This window comes from Argentina silus, assembly GCF_951799395.1.
Source record: "Argentina silus genome assembly, chromosome: 20".
In the NCBI taxonomy this organism is placed as follows: domain Eukaryota; kingdom Metazoa; phylum Chordata; class Actinopteri; order Argentiniformes; family Argentinidae; genus Argentina; species Argentina silus.
Genome location: NC_139674.1, coordinates 5,574,677 through 5,592,507, shown reverse-complemented (window position 1 = coordinate 5,592,507; position 17,831 = coordinate 5,574,677). Strand labels below are relative to the sequence as shown.

At 45.8% G+C, this 17,831-nt stretch overlaps 2 protein-coding genes across 2 annotated transcripts; one reads left to right on the top strand and one right to left on the bottom strand.

Moving 5' to 3' along the window:
- Positions 1-144: 144 nt before the first annotated feature.
- opn1sw1 (opsin 1 (cone pigments), short-wave-sensitive 1) lies at positions 145-2,460 on the bottom strand (the record flags this gene model as incomplete). Its single annotated transcript, XM_083691856.1, has 5 exons — positions 145-230; positions 448-520; positions 729-893; positions 1,834-2,003; positions 2,121-2,460. 5 exons carry the CDS (start codon positions 2,458-2,460, stop codon positions 145-147), a joined length of 834 nt encoding a protein of 277 aa, XP_083547982.1.
- Positions 2,461-5,159: 2,699 nt separating this feature from the next.
- On the top strand, positions 5,160-17,782 carry tnpo3 (transportin 3). Its single transcript, XM_083692221.1, has 23 exons — positions 5,160-5,455; positions 7,656-7,856; positions 8,313-8,386; positions 8,526-8,682; positions 9,232-9,375; positions 9,661-9,836; positions 9,964-10,102; positions 10,290-10,436; positions 10,587-10,694; positions 10,817-10,908; positions 11,034-11,173; positions 11,622-11,813; positions 11,935-12,026; positions 12,177-12,253; positions 12,422-12,482; positions 12,729-12,869; positions 12,965-13,081; positions 13,210-13,304; positions 13,517-13,673; positions 13,918-14,085; positions 14,386-14,498; positions 15,795-15,887; positions 16,198-17,782. The coding sequence occupies exons 1-22, from the start codon at positions 5,336-5,338 to the stop codon at positions 15,853-15,855; spliced, it is 2,772 nt and encodes a 923-aa protein (XP_083548347.1). The 5' UTR covers positions 5,160-5,335; the 3' UTR covers positions 15,856-15,887; positions 16,198-17,782.
- Positions 17,783-17,831: the final 49 nt, after the last annotated feature.

The following is a 17,831-nucleotide window of genomic DNA, read 5'->3' as shown; positions in this document are numbered from 1 at the left end:
GTCCTATAAGAGAAGTACCCCCTAGAGTTCCCATTTAAATTGACATCAGCTTTCAACCCAACCCAACACCCTGTTTTATCACACAAATTGCACAGAAATTACACCCTAGTTATCATAAGAGTGAAGGTCTGGAGTTTGAAGATCTTAGATCGACGGTAGGACTCCTTGTCTGGAGTCATGGAGGTGGGGCCGAGCCTGGTTTAGGCCGCAGGGGATGGAGTCCTGAGGGACTGGGACCAGGGCCACAGCTCTTAGCTCACTGAGGACACCTCGGTCTTACTGGACAATTCCTCAATCTTCTTCCCACATACCCCTGCAGGCCCTGAACTGGAAAAGCGAAAAGCAGATTTACATGTTGAAGAATGAACATGAACAGGTTATGGTAGAGCGGAAGATAGAGAGGTATGTGTATCTGTGTGTACAGTAACTTTACTTGTACGGACACACCTGTATAGTCTCTAATCATGTTGTATTTCTCTGCCTTTTGGGTGGAAGCTGACTCAGCCTGCTGAACTGCCACCTACACACACATACACACATGTACACTCACACACACACACACACACACACACACACACACACACACACACACACACACACACACACACATACACATACACACACACCATTGCACATGAGGCCTAATCCAAAGCAAAGCTAAATTAAAGGGACATATTCAAATCAATGTTCTATTCAATTTAAAGGCCATCAGAGAGCATCAAACTCACAGCACGCAGTGCACCCAGTAGCTGGGAGTAGGAGAATACGATGATCGTTATGGGCGTGATGAAACAAGTAACCAGGAGGAACTTGGTGTAGCTGGCACAGTGAAACACCTCATTGTTTGTGTACCAGTCAGGTCCACAGGAGCAGCCCACACCCTCAGGGATGTACTTGTGAAACAAACACGGATACAACACTCATAGTGAAAACCACAGGGTGAAGAAAGCCAGAACAGACGTGTAACAAGAGAGGGAGGGAGACGGATGCAGATACAGTATTGGGGTTAAGAATTAACATGACTGACCATAAAGTATCTTCTTAACACTACCCTTTTTCCCTGAAAGGTTTCCCTTGACTTTCCCCATCATGCAAAGACCCATCATGCAAATATCATGCAAAGGGACTCCGCCATTGACCTCACAGGGGCACCATACCACTTCATCACCAATGCAGCCAATTAGGAAGGAAGAGTCCTCTCAACCTGACGCTCACTAACCACTGTGCTGATTATCCAATTGCAAATCATTTTCGTACATCTACAAGTGTTCATTATAACACAAGATGAAGATGTTTTTTCTAAAGTTATACATGGGAAAATTATTAAATCTCCAAAAGTAGATTTTTTACAATGTGATTTCTGAACAAAAATGCTGAAGGATTGACAAGGTGTATCAGTTCTGCAATTATTATACTTCCGATCACTGTATTTCTACAGTACTCTTTAGTATGTACAGTAATAGATATGTACAGTAAATGATATAAGAACCACCACCCCCTATGCAGTCTCTTACACAGTAACGATATTACATTTATCGAAAGTAATGATAGGTTGCTGAGCTATTTCACTCCATATTATTTTACAAAGCCTCCACAATAAACATCTTACTAAATAACCATTTTCCCATACCTACCAGTGTACAATGTGTCAGAAATATATTAAATGTAACCTACTACCACATAAATTATAATACAATCATAGAGTGCCTGATGCCTTACAAATATCACTTCTGGAGTGTACTGATAATGGCTGCCATCTTGGTTCTTATAATTTTGTGGCTCCTAGTTGGATCCAGACCCTGCTACAAAGTCAGAGTGGATGTGTGAGGCTGACCTGCTCCAGCCGAAGAACGGTGGGGTGGCACATCCAATCCCCATGAACCAGGTGAAGCCAACGGCTGCTATAGCCTGGTTATTCCCAAACTTGAAGCTGCCGAAGGGTTTGCAGATGACTACGTATCTCTCAAAGGCAAGAACAGCCAGGGACCAACCTGTCACCAACCCTGAGGACGAGAGGAATGCTCTTTAGAGACAAAGACATCATAGCAAGCAAGCTTGTTACACATGAACTTTACAGTTTGTTGACATGAATATTGATTATTTTGTTGTTGCTCTTTTACCTACGATTGAACCAGTGCAAGCTTCCATTGCACATAAGGTATAGCCTAAGAAGAAGTACCCTTTTGTGCTAGCAAGGAACACTTGACTCACAGAAAACGCCACAGAAGTTAAACCTGCTAGGCAGATGTTGACCAGGATGGAGTTCAGTGGCTGTCTCAGCTTCTTGTACTTTACTGTCACAAAGAGAACAATGAAATTCAGAGGAAAGCCAAAACAGATTACAAAACCCATGAAGGCGGCTTGCAGGTAGAACACCCATGACGGTGCTAGGTAGTACTGTGGTCCCTCGAAGGGGCCAATCTTGGAGATGTTCTCGTACAAGTGGAAGTCCTTCCCCATCTTGGCTCCTCTGTGCAAACCCTCGCCCTGTGCATTGTGATGCTGGAAGGCTCCTTTTTATACAGTCATAAACCACTTATAAATTATGTCAGGAACAAGCTTTCCTACAGAAGATTTTCCTGATCTTGTTGGAACAACCTTTGGGGTTAAGCTTCCCCCGTCACATTAACCTTTTGGCCATAAAGACCGACCCCTGTGTCATGTAATCCCATTAAGAGGAGCCATTAGAGCTGCTGGATGTGAAAGAATGGGCGTTAGATATGATTATTGGAGTATATTGCCAGAGATGTGGTGGTGTGATTGGAATGATTGGTGTGGTGTTTGGATGTGCTCATGAAGTACCAATAGGGGAAATGGATGAGATTTGGTTCAACCTGTATTTTTGGGGTACCCAAAGGGCTCCATAAAAACCAGCCTCATTCTCAGATCAGAAAACCGAACCAAAACCACTGAACCACCACCATAGTTTTTTAGAGTATGCTGATTGTGGCCTGTTGATTTGTTAAAGGCCAGTCAGATAATTGAAGTGAAACAGAATGTGACTTATGGCAGAATCCGGCTGGTTTCTACCAGGCTAGCCCAGCTATGCTAAAAGGGTCAAATATCTGTCCCAATGACTGGAGGTTTTCGTTTAGCATTTGTTACAACCATCACCTCTTGATCTTAAGGTTGTGAAAGAACAGATTAATTTAAACGTATTCATGGGTGACAGGTATGTTTGGTATCAGGTGGCCTACTTCTGTCATCAGTGGGCTTGTGTCTGACCTTCCTTATATGTGCACCTCACCAACCTGCCCCTGCCATGTACAGCAGATCTATTGGCATCAGCAGGGCTAGGGCAAACTAGAGTCTTAAAATACCATAAACACAGGGATCAGCCTTAATCTGGAAACAAGATTTACCTGGCCAATCCTCCAAATCCCAACAAACCACAGGGATGTAACAGGGTATTAGGACCAAACTTCAGGTTCATCCCATCACCATAAACTCTGGGTCAGATTATGGGCCAGGTTAGCTAATCTGAGGAAGGATAAGGAGTAAATTTACTGATAAATCACCTCCTCCTTCTCACCATACCCCTCTTTTTCTGTATAAATCCCTGCATTCCCTAACCCTAACCCTCTTCTCTTTGGAACCTTTTTACATGCTCCTTCAGCCATTCTCCATCATCTCTCTGTCTTTGCAGGTCAGTGCTGCTTTATTGCAGTTTCAGATAGAGATGTATTGTTGGCTCGAATTAGCTTTGATGCAGCACCCCTCCCAGAAAACCTTTGAATGGGTGCTTTGTTAAGTTTATTTTGCAATTTGGAGGTCTTTGTAAATTTGAGGAAAAGAAAGGAAAACTGTTTATTATATAGAGCTTCTATATAGATTTGTTCCTGGATAAAAAAGTTTTTATAGTTTTGCTAGATCTATATTTAGACCAGATTTGACATTTCTGTTGATTGATTATGTGATTCAATTTCTAAGAGAGCTCTCACTGCTTTGACAATGCAGACAAACTTGCTGTGTTTCAATACTGCAAACACTTTTGTGCTTTATAATGATCCTCTTGACCCATTTTGCCCTTACGATGAAGAAGGCATTGCTGTCCTTCAAGAGAGTTTGACAGGGGAAAAGAGAGTGACGAGAGAGCGGATGAGAGAAGAAACAAGAGAGAAGTCATCCCTAGACCCGGGGTTATATCATAACCAAACTGTGTGGCTCAAACACATGGGTATGATATGACTTTGGTTTAGGGGTGGTCTGCTGCTGCCTCCAGACAAAGGATGATATTACCAATACAATATCCTCTTTCATTTAGCCTCCAAAAAAAATGTCATGTTTTGTGGAGAGGAGGGTTCAGATTAGTTCCATTGGTGTTTGCTGTGACCAAACAACCTGTAAAGCATGATCTGTTAATTTAACTGAATGGAATTGCATTACTTGAGTGTGCCCATTCTGTCTATGTTCCATCCCAGGGACTCAACCCAGGGATAATTTTGATTTAATTTAATTTAATTGTAATTATCTGCTGTGGGGATTGATGACAGTAGAAGAACCTTGTGAGAGGGAAGTAATGTCAAGCAGACTGATATCAGACAGAGTACACATTATTAAAGTAAAACCATGCTTTAAAAAAAGAAAAATGCTTCCTGCTTTCCGTCAATAGGACACAGTAGTCAATGAATGCACAGACAGTTAGTTAGGGAGCGTATGTAATTTGTGGGATGCAACACGTCTATTGAACCATGCATTTTCTAAAATTTAGTATAGGCTACATTACCAACTAGGGAAAGAGAAGTAGCCTAGCTCTTCATCATCATCACAAAATAGGCCTACTTTAAGAAAAGTCATGATGAGTCAGAAGTATGTCTAACAATGACTGGCTGACTAGGGAACATGACTAGGGAGCGTGCATTCAGCTCAGTGACAGAAACCAAAGGATAATAGGCCTCCTTTGTAAAGTATTGTGCATTGCTGCCATCTAGTGTGTACATGGGTTCTCGTATTAAAAAGTATTTGATTTGTACGTTGTTATTTTTATTTTTTTACGTTTTTGACATTAACCATCCACAAGTATACATAAACAGTAAATAAAATGTATATGGTGTTTCTAGTGTTTTATGCATACCATTTGTCACAAAGACAGAAAAGAAGCGCAGTCAGAGTGTCCTCTCAAGGCGTGCTGTAGCTTTTAGTTCCTGTGTCTGCATTTCTAGACGGGGGCGTTTGCCGACACACACGGGGATCCTGTGTGCGATTGAGATGGCGGTCGGAACAGCGAGCACAAGGACCGAATAAATGTTACCACGGCTAACCATAATTGATTGTGGAACTAAGTAGCGTCTTTACGTTTATCCTCATACTCTAACTCGCGACGAAACATAGCATCATGGAGGGAGGCAAACCGACCCTTGCACTTGTGTACCAAGCCGTGCAGGCTCTTTATCATGATCCGGACCCCGCCGGCAAAGAGCGAGCCTCCGTGTGGCTCGGGGAGCTGCAGAGATCGGTATGTAAATGGGAGAGAGTGGGGACTTCGAATGGGCCTAGCTGCAGAAAAAGCAGTAGTTGGCTAGTTAGCGAGCTAGTGGAAGGCCGAAAGCAAGGCTCTGCATCAGACTATATGATACAGCTACGACATCAAGACGTGCGTTGTTTATGTACGTTAGCTAAACCATCAACGAATTAATGAGTAGCTACTAGAACACACTGCATAGCACAAGCGAGCTAGCTTGGCTAATTAGCATTAGCCACACATTGCGGGGCGAGACTGTCAAATGCAAACACAGGGAAATCAATGGGGACTTTTGGGTGCAGCAAACCGGCAGTTATTACCGGCTGACGTTAGTAAAGAATACCATACTGGCTAGTTAACTTCAGCTGTCAAGCCATACATGGCTAGACTATAGTGACAGAAAAGTTAGCTAGCTAATACCAGCGCGAGGGAGGAACCCAAGCTAACTAGCTAACGTTAGCAACCTACTTGTGTTAGCTAGGTACGGTTGCGAGCTTGCTTTCAGATAGCTAACGTTAGCTAAATTGCTGAGAGGGGCGTGTGTTATTTCGATCAAGCAGGAGTTAGCTTACAAGCTATAATGTTACCTAGCTTGCTTAATCGAGAAGCTTTTGCATTGAGTTACATTTAGTTAGCTAGATTAAATGTTACCTATATAACCGTCTAGTATCGGGTCAATAAGTTGGTGCCCCGGCCTATTGTAACCATGTTTACATTTGGCTAGCGGTTAGACATTTTCGTTTCCGTGTTTGTTTGTGTATTTTTCCTTAACGCAGTTGAGTCGGCTTGATTTCCGCAAATGCAATTATTGTAACAGGCCTACCCTAGCTAAGTAAGAGGACTTATATTTTGAATATTGAAATAACTCCGGTCAGGGCCTTCCTGCAGGTAGCCTCTAAACATAACCATTTACGCCATGGCTAAGGTTTTCTAAACATTTTAGTTCATCCAGCTGAACCTTAATTTGACAGTCAAGGAAATAAAAAAGCAATGTCATATGTGACAAGCACTAGCCTAATTGTACAAGTGCCATGGTGAAAGCTGTTGAAGTCTGTGACATTAGCTACACTCAAAGTTTGCTGTCAATTGCGGATCTTAAAGGGCTAATTTGGGAGAGCAGGTCGTCTGAGTCTGTGCGTGCCCGACTGTAGTGTGTGCTGTCAGCAGCTTTTTCTCATGGCTGCCAGTACATACTGGACACTTACAGACACCTGGGGAAGTCGCTTGGCTGTTTTGCTGTGCAATCTTGGTATAACTCTCAATACTTACCCTTCACTCCTGACACCATAATACCTGTAAAGGTGAAGTGATCTGCCAACTAACCAAGGGGCTACCTAATAGAAACTTAGTGTAGGAAAGGAAACTTAATGGTTTCGATTGGGATAGACGATTGATTGTTATTCAGTTTAGCTTTTTCTCATGGCTACAAGTACATACTGGAAATTTGGACACCTGGGGAAGTGGCCTAGCTGTTTCACTGTGTAATCTAGGCATAACTCTCAGTAATGGCTTCACTCATGAAAGCAAAATCCATGTAAAGGTCAAGTGATCTACCTGCTTCTAGGATTGGGTTGCCCTCAACTAGAGCTACCTAATGGAAACCTACTGTAGGAAAGAAAACCTAATGGTGTTGACTGGAATAGATGATTGATTGATTGTTACTCCATTTAGAACGCTCACTGCCTGCACCAATTGCATGAGTTTGTCTCTGTCGCATTGGAATTTGCTAAAGATTGTCATTCAGGTAAATTAGGCCCACAACACTTTTGAAACCCATCAGCGATATCAATCCACAGAGACCCAGAGCAGAAGGCTAAGCTACACCTTGTGGCCAAATTCATAGAACTCAAACATAAAAAAAAGTAGTCTGGAGACGAGAGAGACTTGATGATGAAAATAGCAGCTTTTGCTATATGGTTGTTCCTGGGACCTGACAGGGCTGGGGTGGCGATGTGACTAGGCGTGGCACTGACAGCTACAGTCTGTGGGTTTCGAGATTACTATTTGCACTTTTGGCCATTTTTAACATAGTATTTACATTTAGCCGCCTGTTCTTGGATTCTCAGAACTGCCAGAGATATCCATATCTTTTTTTTTTTTTTTAATTTTTTTTTTACTCTTGACACCCATGTTTTAGTACATGGCTAAATATCGTCACTAACTATGATCCCTACCTATGTCCCTCACCCTGCAGATGTATGCATGGGAGATAGCAGACCAGCTCCTTCAGCTGAAGCAGGACGTGGAGTCCTGTTACTTCGCCGCCCAGACAATGAAGATGAAGATCCAGACGTCGTTTTACGAGCTCCCACCGGAGACCCACATTGCCCTGCGTGACTCGCTGCTCTCCCACATACAGAACCTTAAAGATCTCTCCCCCATCATCGTCACTCAGGTAATGCCCCCCCCCCCCCACGACCACCACCATTGTCACCTATGTAGGCAACGCCCCTCCACACCCCACTCCACATAATTTTAAACCCCAAGTACCTCCTGATCATTGTCCACCAGGTATCACTCTTTGTTACTTGGACCACTGCAACTCCTTAAAACTGAATGTCGTGGGTGTTTGCAGTTTCGATGCTCTGTCTAGTCTCTCGGAATGTACCACTGGCCATCTAAATGTCCCAATGGCTTACCACTGCACATGGTTGCCGAGGAACCCGTGTTAGCTGTATTAACCCCGGTGTAGCATCACTAAGGAAGAGTATAGTAGTTCTTGTATGATTGATGTAGTTTCTATGTATTTGTGTTAAAGTACTGTGCCCCCCTTTTGTTGCACACAATGTTCTCCCTGCTGTCATGTCTCATTTCTCTCTCCTCCTTCCCCCACTCTCTCTCTCCCTGTCAGCTCGCTCTGGCCATCGCAGACCTCGCCCTTCAGATGGCCTCCTGGAAGGGTTGTGTTCACACCCTCATCGAAAAGTAAGACGTCCCCTGTTAGCTCCCAATCATCCACCATCTCTCTGCAGATACCCCTTTATGTCCATCCAACTTTCTATTAATCTCTGTCCAACTCTCTTGTCTCCCTCACCTTTTAATCTTTCCTCCCCATCCCTCTCAGGTACAATAATGATGTCAGCTCCATGACGTTCCTTATAGAGATCTTGACAGTGCTGCCAGAGGAGGTACACAGCCGCTCGCTGCGCATTGGAGCCAATCGCAGGACAGAGATCATCGAGGACCTGGCCTATTACTCCAGCACTGTGGTCACCCTGTTGGTGAGCTCTCTCTCTCTCTCTCCGTCGTCCCGTCCGACCGTCTGCACCACCACCCCCCCCCCAACCTCTCCCACATTAGCCTAGTTTCCTGGCTGATTAAGACCCACCCTCCATCCAGTGCTGCCCGAAACTAGATCGTACCCAGCCCTCTTACTGGATAAGCAGACCTCCCATGGGTCCCTCCACTCATTACACACTGTAAAACCCAGGGGTACAGCTTCATTATCACAAGTTGGAGACAAACTGAATCACTGTGCAGCAGCTCTCCCCTGAGAATGTTCCTGTTTTACCAGTGAATGGTTTCGGTGCCCATGTCTGAGAGAGCGAGAGCTGGGCCCTTCTTTCAATATTTGTGTACGACTTGCCTCCAGGGCATTACAAACAGAAGACTCCAGAACTATACCTACCTAAGCTGTTTCCGGTCACACAGGATTACCCAAATGATTAGCCTTGTAGCCGGTTGTCTTTTGCTCATGTTTGACCCCGAGAGGGTTATGTGTTTGATGAGTCAGCATGTTGATTCTAGCTGCCGGTGTGTTCTCTCTCCAGGTGACGTGTGTGGAGAAGACAGGCAGCGACGAGAAGATGCTGATCAAGGTCTTCCGCTGTCTGGGCAGCTGGTTCAACCTGGGGGTCCTGGATAGCAACTTTATGGCGAACAACCAGCTCCTCATGGTCCTCTTCCAAGTGCTGGTCAGTGTCTCACCTTTTTTCTCTCTCTCTCTTTCTCTTTTCTTTCTCTCTGTCTGCCCCATTGTCACAAATACATAGTGTATTTGAAGAATAAGATTGGGATCATTACAATCTCCAAATATACTTGCAGCAGAGCTTATTTACAAATCCCTAATTCCCCACATCCAGGCAAGAGCCATGTCTATAATTGATGGGAGATAAGAATGTTCGCGTGGTTATACATAATGCATGCAATGCAACAGTGAATCTTGCCTCTGATGTGTTGTCGTGTTTTCTCTCTGACAGCAGAGGGATGAGACCTCCACAAACCTGCACGAGGCAGCGTCAGACTGTGTGTGTTCAGCGCTGTACGCTATAGAGAATGTGGACACACACATGCCCCTGGCTCTACAGCTCTTCCAGGGCGTTCTCACGCTGGAAACCGCCTACCACATGGCCGTGGCACGGGAGGACCTCGACAAGTAAGAACACATGCAAGACCTGTCACCCTGACTTGCCCCTCTTCACTGACTTGTTTGGATGCAGATGATGATGATGATGATGACAACTTTTCTCTCTCCCCTGCCCCTCTCTGTGTCTCTCTCTCAGAGTGCTGAATTACTGTAGGATCTTCACTGAGTTGTGTGAGACGTTTCTGGAGACCACAGTCCGGAGCCCAGGCCAGGGCATGGGAGACCTGAGGACGCTAGAACTACTGCTCATCTGTGCAGGACACCCCCAATATGAGGTAGACACACACACACACACACACCCATGGGCAGAGGATCTATTGCTTATCTTTGCAGTACACCCTGAACATATTGAGATGACCCGATCCCTCTTTTATGCCCTTCTACCAAACACATTACACACACACACACACACACACTTACAGTTGCTATACATTATTTCAAATGTGTGTTCTGGTGACTCAGGTTGTGGAGATCTCGTTTAACTTCTGGTATCGTCTGGGAGAACACCTGTACAAGACCAATGACCCTGCGCTCCACGGCATCTTCAGACCCTACATCCAGAGACTGCTGCACGGCCTGGCCCGCCACTGCCAGCTGGACCCCGACCATGTAAGCAGCACACAGACTAACCCTCAACTAACACTCCCCTTTACCCCATTCTCAAATTTCAGAATCCCTTAACCACCCATGAGAAGACCCCCCATAAGTGAATTAGCTATGTCTGTTGTAGCCTCAACTATACTGTGTCTTGTCCAACAGGAGGGTATCCCAGAAGACACAGATGATTTTGGCGAGTTTCGGATGAGGGTGTCCGATCTCGTGAAGGACGTCATTTTCCTTGTGGGCTCTATGGAATGTTTCTCTCAGGTACCCCCAGCCTTGTGCAACAATATTACCAACGGTGTCAAATCTGAGGCAAAACCTACAAAACACTGTGTAAAACGTACACCAATTGCTCACGTCGGATGTTCTTCATCTCCTTCTCTCAGCTGTACTCCACTCTCAGAGAAGGGAACCCACCCTGGGAGGTGACGGAGGCTGTTCTCTTCATCATGGCCGCCATCGCCAAGAGTGTAGATCCGTGAGTGTCACCTATTCTTCGCCCCCCCCCCCACCCTGTACCTAACATGTTTATTTATGTGTAAAATCCTGTGTAAATCCTTCCCCCATTGCGTGTTTTAATGTATGACGTGTAAATCCCTGCAGTGAGAATAACCCTACCCTGACGGAGGTGTTGGAGCAGGTGGTGCTGCTGCCTGAGACGGTCCACATCGCTGTGCGCTACACCAGCATCGAGCTCGTGGGGGAGATGAGCGAGGTCGTCGACCGCAACCCACGCTTTCTAGGTACGTGGTCGCCTGCAGTCCAGCGGCTTAGCTCATTGGTGTTCGATGTAAAGTTTAATGTCTGAGGGACAGGCCTATATGTATCTGCGTGTCTGTCTTTGGGCATCTGTGTGGACCTGAATTATCTGTGCATGACTGTTGCCTCTGGCCTGTCACAGACCCGGCCTATATGTGTCTTTTTTTATTTTTACTTTTTTTATTTTTTTATAAATATGTTTTTCGGTTTTAGGCTTTATTGGGGTAGAGATTGACAGAAAGGATGGGAGAGAGAGGAGGGATGACATGCAAGACGTGTCGAGGGTCGGAATCGAACCAGGAACCTTGCGATTATGTGGTATGCGCATTAGTGTGCTACGCCACTAAGCGCCCCCTGTGTGTGTCTGTCATTGGGCATCTGTGTGGTCCTGAATTATCCGTGTATGACCTTTGCCTCTGGCCTGTCACACAGACCCAGTGCTGAACTACCTGATGAAGGGGCTGAGGGAGAAGCCTCTGGCATCCGTAGCGGCCAAGGCCATCCACAACATCTGCTCGGTGTGCAGGGACCACATGGCCCAGCACTTCCAGGGCCTGCTGGACATCGCCCGAGCACTCGACTCCTTCGCCCTCTCCACCGAGGCAGCCGTCGGTCTCCTCAAAGGTCAAGCTCACCCCTGCCTCTCACGTGTTGGTTTAGTGGTAACTGTGGTTGTTTTCTGCTGTGTAACTGGTTTCCCCTGACGCTATGGTTTAGTGGTAACTGTGGTCGTTTTCTCTTGCAGGAACAGCACTGGTCCTGGCCCGTCTGCCCCTGGAGAAGATCGCTGAGTGTCTGAGTGACCTGTGTGCAGTGCAGGTCATGGCCCTCAAAAAGGTCAGTGTGCGTCTGTGGATGTTCTCTGAGGAAAGCTTTGGTGTGTTTGTGCATGTTTGCATGTGTAAGCCATTGAGGACTAACTAAGGAGAGAGTTACCACATGGTTGAAGTGCAAAACTAAACAATGCGGTAATGCTTATGTCCTCAGCTTCTCTCTCAGGACCCCAGCAATGGGAAAGCCGCTGACCCCACCGTCTGGCTGGACAGACTAGCAGTCATTTTCCGGTAAGCTCGTCTGATTTTTTTATTTTGATTATATGCACACGCCTCCTAAACTGTCCTGTGTGTCTCTCTGATGTTTTAGATGGAGGTGATTCTTTGCGCTGCGTTCGAACTGCAGAGATGTTTCATTATCATAACACAATATTTGCCTCTTTTGTTTCTTTTTTACAGACACACAAACCCCATTGTAGAGAACGGACAGACACACCCATGCCAGAAAGTCATCCAGGAGGTAAATCAGTTCTATTCACACGCACTACATTCCTGGACTATAGATGGCTTAGCCCCCTGGCCATGTGTATTTGGATGAAGCCACAGTTTCATACCATGGATTCATTCACACAACCTGTCCTATATTACCCCTGAGTCTTGGTTGGTGAACGGATATTCCTCATTCCCACAAGCTCATGCTTTTACTTATTGGTAGTAATCCTGTACTTGGACTGTCACGTGTTTCCTTGTGTCCTCTCGTCTCTAGATTTGGCCGGTGCTGTCAGAGACTCTGAACACACACCAGGCTGATAACCGCATTGTGGAGCGCTGCTGTCGCTGCCTGCGATTCGCTGTTCGCTGCGTGGGCAAAGGCTCTGCCTCCTTACTACAGCCTCTCGTCACACAGGTGTGTGTGTGTTTGTGTGTGTGGCTGTGTCCGTGTGTGTATGCTTCCGTCGGAGAGTAAATGTCTTAATTTTGTACGACTGTGTTGTGTTTCAGATGGTTAGTGTGTACCAGGTGTATCCCCACTCCTGCTTTCTGTACCTGGGCAGTATCCTGGTTGATGAGTATGGAATGGAGGACGGCTGTCGACAGGGACTACTGGACATGCTACAGGTAACACACATGCACCTCCTTCAGACCTGTGGCAGAGTACGGTATTGTACAGTGAATTTACAGCAAGGAGGAGGATTCTTTTTTTTTTAGCGATATAAGCCTGAGTTTGTCCTGTCACTTCCCTGTAGGCTCTGTGCATGCCCACCTTCCAGCTGTTGGAGCAGCCCAACGGACTCCGCAATCACCCAGACACAGTCGACGACCTCTTCAGGCTAGCCACACGGTATGCTTTCTCTGTGTGTGTGTGTGTCTTGTGGATTTCTTCTTTCCCTTAAAGTAAATGTTTAGGTCATGTAAGTGTCTGTACACTTCCTCTGGATTACAAGAAAGAATACAACCCTGGAAGACTGGGTGTTGGGTGAAATGTCACCAACTGGGTTATACCTCTGCCTTGCCAGCCATAACGTGTCTCATTCTCTCTCTCTCTCTCTCTAGGTTTGTTCAGCGTAGTCCTGTCACCCTGCTCAGTAGCGGCATCATAGTCCACATCATCCAGTGTGCCATCGCTGCCACCACACTCGATCACCGGGACGCCAACTGCAGCGTCATGAAGTTTGTCAGAGATCTCATCCACACGGGTGTGAGCAATGACGTGAGTGACTCTTCTAAACAATCAATCACAGATAATCAGTGATGAGGCTGCTCTACACAAGGAAACAATGTTAACAGTGATTCAATCAAATAATCCATTTTAATCAGTTAAGGTCATCACTCAGGCAACCAATTTGAATTTGACCTCTGTCAGTTGAGGCCAATTCATAATTTGAGACACTCATGGGTTAGCAATCAATCATTGATGATGAACAAGTGGCATTGTGTGTTGTTGTGTGTCGCAGCACGAAGATGACTTTGAGGTACGGAAGCAGCTGATTGGCCAAGCCATGGAGCAGCACGGGCAGCAGTTGGTCACCCAGCTCATGCACACGTGTTGCTTCTGTCTGCCGCCTTACACACTCCCTGATGTGGCCGAGGTGCTGTGGGAGATCATGGTGTTCGACAGGCCGGTGAGTCACACACCAACACACAAGTGCATACACGATGCAGACAAACATGCAGTTCAGTAGACTCACATGCTCAAGTTTCTTGTAAATCCACTCACTGTTTTACCACAAGATGGCACTGAGGGAACGTCTTTCAACAATGACAGTGATTTGTATTTTCTTCTCTCTTCCAATGACCTGGCATCACCTGACTTTCACTCATGAGGCAAAAGCGTGACTGCTTTTAACTCTTAATCTGAATAAAGTATAAATAGCATTAATAATAATAAAAATAATAATAAACATTGCTGAAATGTTTTGCAGACGTTCTGCCGCTGGCTGGAGAATGCGCTGAAGGGGCTTCCCAAGGAAACGTCAGGCGGGGCCGTGACCGTCACACACAAACAGCTCACAGACTTCCACAAGCAGGTCACCAGGTGAGCAGAGGCTTACTCCTGCCAGCCAGGTTGTCCAACCTGTTGTCCAACACACTCAGAAGTAGACATGACAGGTGTAACCAGGCGTTCTGGTGAAATAAATCCTGTCATTACATTTCTGATCAGGGCTCGGGGCACCCAAAAACCCGCGGAGAGATGTTTGGCAACCAAACACGGAAAGGTTGCCCAACCTGTCAACTACTTATATTTAGAGAAAGTTATATTCTACATGGGCTACCCGCAACATCTGCCCAGGGGAAATCGCGGAGAAGTTACAGTGACGGATCAATCGCACTACACGATTGAACTCGCTGTTCTTGTTCGCAAAACCGCAAGCAAATTGTCAAGACGACAGTGAGTTTACAATGAAGAAGGCCTACCAGCCTGATAATGTGGACCAGAGATGACACTGGTATGGACATTTACTGTCAATCACCGTGACAACACCAGTTAGGGCACATAGCAAGGCGGGACTAAACAGTAGGCTGTTATTCACTGATTCTTTGGTGTTTTAATTGTAGTTTGACAGGCAATATTTTTGCCTGTCAAAATGACGGATGGCATTTGGAATTTTTTGTCGACACTTCTAAAAAATCGGTGAATGTCGGGTAACGCAACCCCTGAGCGTAACCCTGTAGTCCTTCACGTAATCTGATATCTTACCTGTCAGCTACTACCTTAGGGTTGACACTGCCCCTAGTTACTGATCGAAGGTCAGTTTTGTGGTGTTCTCTGTAATTTATAATGGTTAGGATTTGGAGCGGGGTCGTGGATCCTAGATCTGTGCCCGAGGCTAACTTCTACCCTAGGTGTCACTTCTTCACCTGCAGGTTTGAGAGGCCTGGATGAGCATGTCTGGACAGGCTGTTACGAGGGTGCTATGGAACGTTGGAGAACCGGAGTGGGGAATCACCTGCACGTTCAGGCTTGCATTAGGAGTCAGTCCCTTCCCTGCCCCAGTTTTCCAACGCTCCACCATCCCTCATGCTCTGTGAAAGGGAATGAGAGCTTCAGACCGGGAGATGAGAGTATTTCTAAGGAAGCATCTTGACCTCGCAGTATGTGTCCTGTGAGAACCAGAGCTGGCTAAACAATGATTCAATCTAGATGCACTTGTAGGGTTGAATAATAAATGGTGAGAATAGGTGTGTAGGTATTTCCTCATAATAAATGGTGAAGGAAATACATTCTTTCCTCACCATATATCGAAGTCCCTCTCTCACCGTCTGTCTCTCCTCCCATACCTTTTCTCTCTCGTCCTCGTCTAACCCACCATCCCTCCTTTTCCCTCTCCAGTGCAGAGGAGTGTAAGCAGGTGTGCTGGGCCATCCGAGAGTTCACAAGATTGTTCCGATAGCCGTGCCCCAAAGAGCTCTGCCAGAACACCAGGTAAGGCACCACACACACACACACACACACTGGCTCTGCAGGGTGGGGCTTGGGTACCCTATGCTGCTAGAGTTAACTGGTTGAGCTAGTTTGCATATCTTCAGAGGAATATGCCGGAAATGTCTTAATTAATGGATAGGAGATGCCGCATTCACATTAAATGTTCAATATTGTACTCACAACGGTGTTCTTTATTTCTGTTGTCCCACTTAACAAAGGAAAGATCTGATCAGACTTGACATGGAGACTGTTTATAAGGTCTCTATGGAGTTGATGCCCTTCATTCATTCATTTCTCTCCTCTTCCTCAGGTTTAATCTTTTGTTGGCAAACATTCAGAGGTGACGGCAAAGCAGCTGAAGACCGCAGACGAGAATCTAAAGGGAACTCCTACTGGAAGAATGGGCGGGACTTGGCACTGTGGAAAGCCAATAAGACGCATCGCAGGATTGGAGTGACAGGGTGAAATGAAACGCGCATCGACTTTGACCGTGTGAGAAAAGAAGCCTTTCCCCCCCCCCCCTTCAGCTCCCTCTTGCTCCCCTGCCTCACTGTCGCCACAGCATCAGGTGGCACGAGGGTTGAAAGGGGGCGGGTTGGGGGGCAGGTCCAAGGAGTAACGACATTCACCGACTCAATGAAATGGAATGGATTAGTTCTGCGTCAGTTGGATTTCTACAGGATCCATCTTCAAAAAGAACAACAAAAAAACAACAAAGAAAAAAAACAAAGGATGTGCCTGGTTGCAAATCATAATGCATCAAAAAAAGACTTGTAAGTTTTTAAAAATTGAGAAATGATTTATTTTCATGGACGTGTCTTTAGAACTTTAACATGGTCTTGCTGTCCGTGCCATAAGAAAAATGAATAGCAAACCCATGATGCCCTTCACAAAATGGCTGCCAGTGCCTGTGGAGGCATTTAGGAAATGGTGGAAGGGGAATGCTGGGAGATTTGGCGTCACCTTTGACCTTTTTAAACATGTTGGCTGGAGTTTTACTGTTATCTATTGCCAGGGAGAGAGAGAGGGGGGGAGAGAGAATTGTGACAGGTCAAGTGGACTCTGGCAAATGGTATATTTTTTTCTTTTTTTTTTTTGTTCTTCCACCCTCTGGCATCGTCCATATTTGGGAGAGGCAGACACCACTGTCGGCGATGTAGCCATGTTGTGAACAATAAAAACGACCGTGAGGAACAAACATACCCTTGTCCGTGTATCATGTTTTAGCTTTGAGTCATCGAGCAGATATGTTCCCCCTGTGGCATTGCACCCAGACCCCTCACCCTCACTTATTCTCCCTGGAAACCAGTTGGACAAGGTGTCCTTTGTTGTAGAGTTACTATAGTCAGTCAGACAACACACACTTTGATGTATGCATACGGTACATGCACTGTCAGTGTTAGTCCTCACTGGTTTTCAGACACATGTTTACATAAACGCACATGCACAGACAGAACCCTTCAGAGACACTCCAGTCAGGCTGCTGTGACTCAACTGGGTGGTGATCTATCCAGACAATTCTTCACGTGTGTCCATACACACACACCCCTACTGTCCTCACTCTCCCACACACCTTGTAACCTGAATCCCACCTCTATTGATTGTGTATAGAACTGTGGAATTCCCCTGATGAGGCACACACAGCTGATGTCACTCATAAGCCTCCCCGAAGGGTAATCTGCTGTCAGATTCACCCTCATTACCAACACTGTTTGAATCACATCAACTAAGTGTTCAACTCGAAAGGGTTCAAGGTTGTTTCATAGCTGGAAAGGGTTTCCTTCACTGTTCTGGAATCCCAACTAAATTTACCAAAATAATCTGATCTACAAGTATGCATTGCAGATGGAAGGAACTGTCTGTGCAGCAACTCCATTCTCACCTATTGACCATTTAGGCACTTCCTCTCAGCACCAATACTGTTTGTGTTTGGAAACGTATGTC

Excerpts from the sequence above, each read along its gene's own strand:
- tnpo3 (XM_083692221.1), top strand. The coding sequence starts at position 5,336 with ATGGAGGGAGGCAAACCGACCCTTGCACTTGTGTACCAAGCCGTGCAG. Across the intron at positions 8,683-9,231 it reads GCACTGTGGTCACCCTGTTG|GTGACGTGTGTGGAGAAGAC; the intron begins GTGAGCTCTCTC and ends TTCTCTCTCCAG. Across the intron at positions 11,174-11,621 it reads CCGCAACCCACGCTTTCTAG|ACCCAGTGCTGAACTACCTG; the intron begins GTACGTGGTCGC and ends CCTGTCACACAG.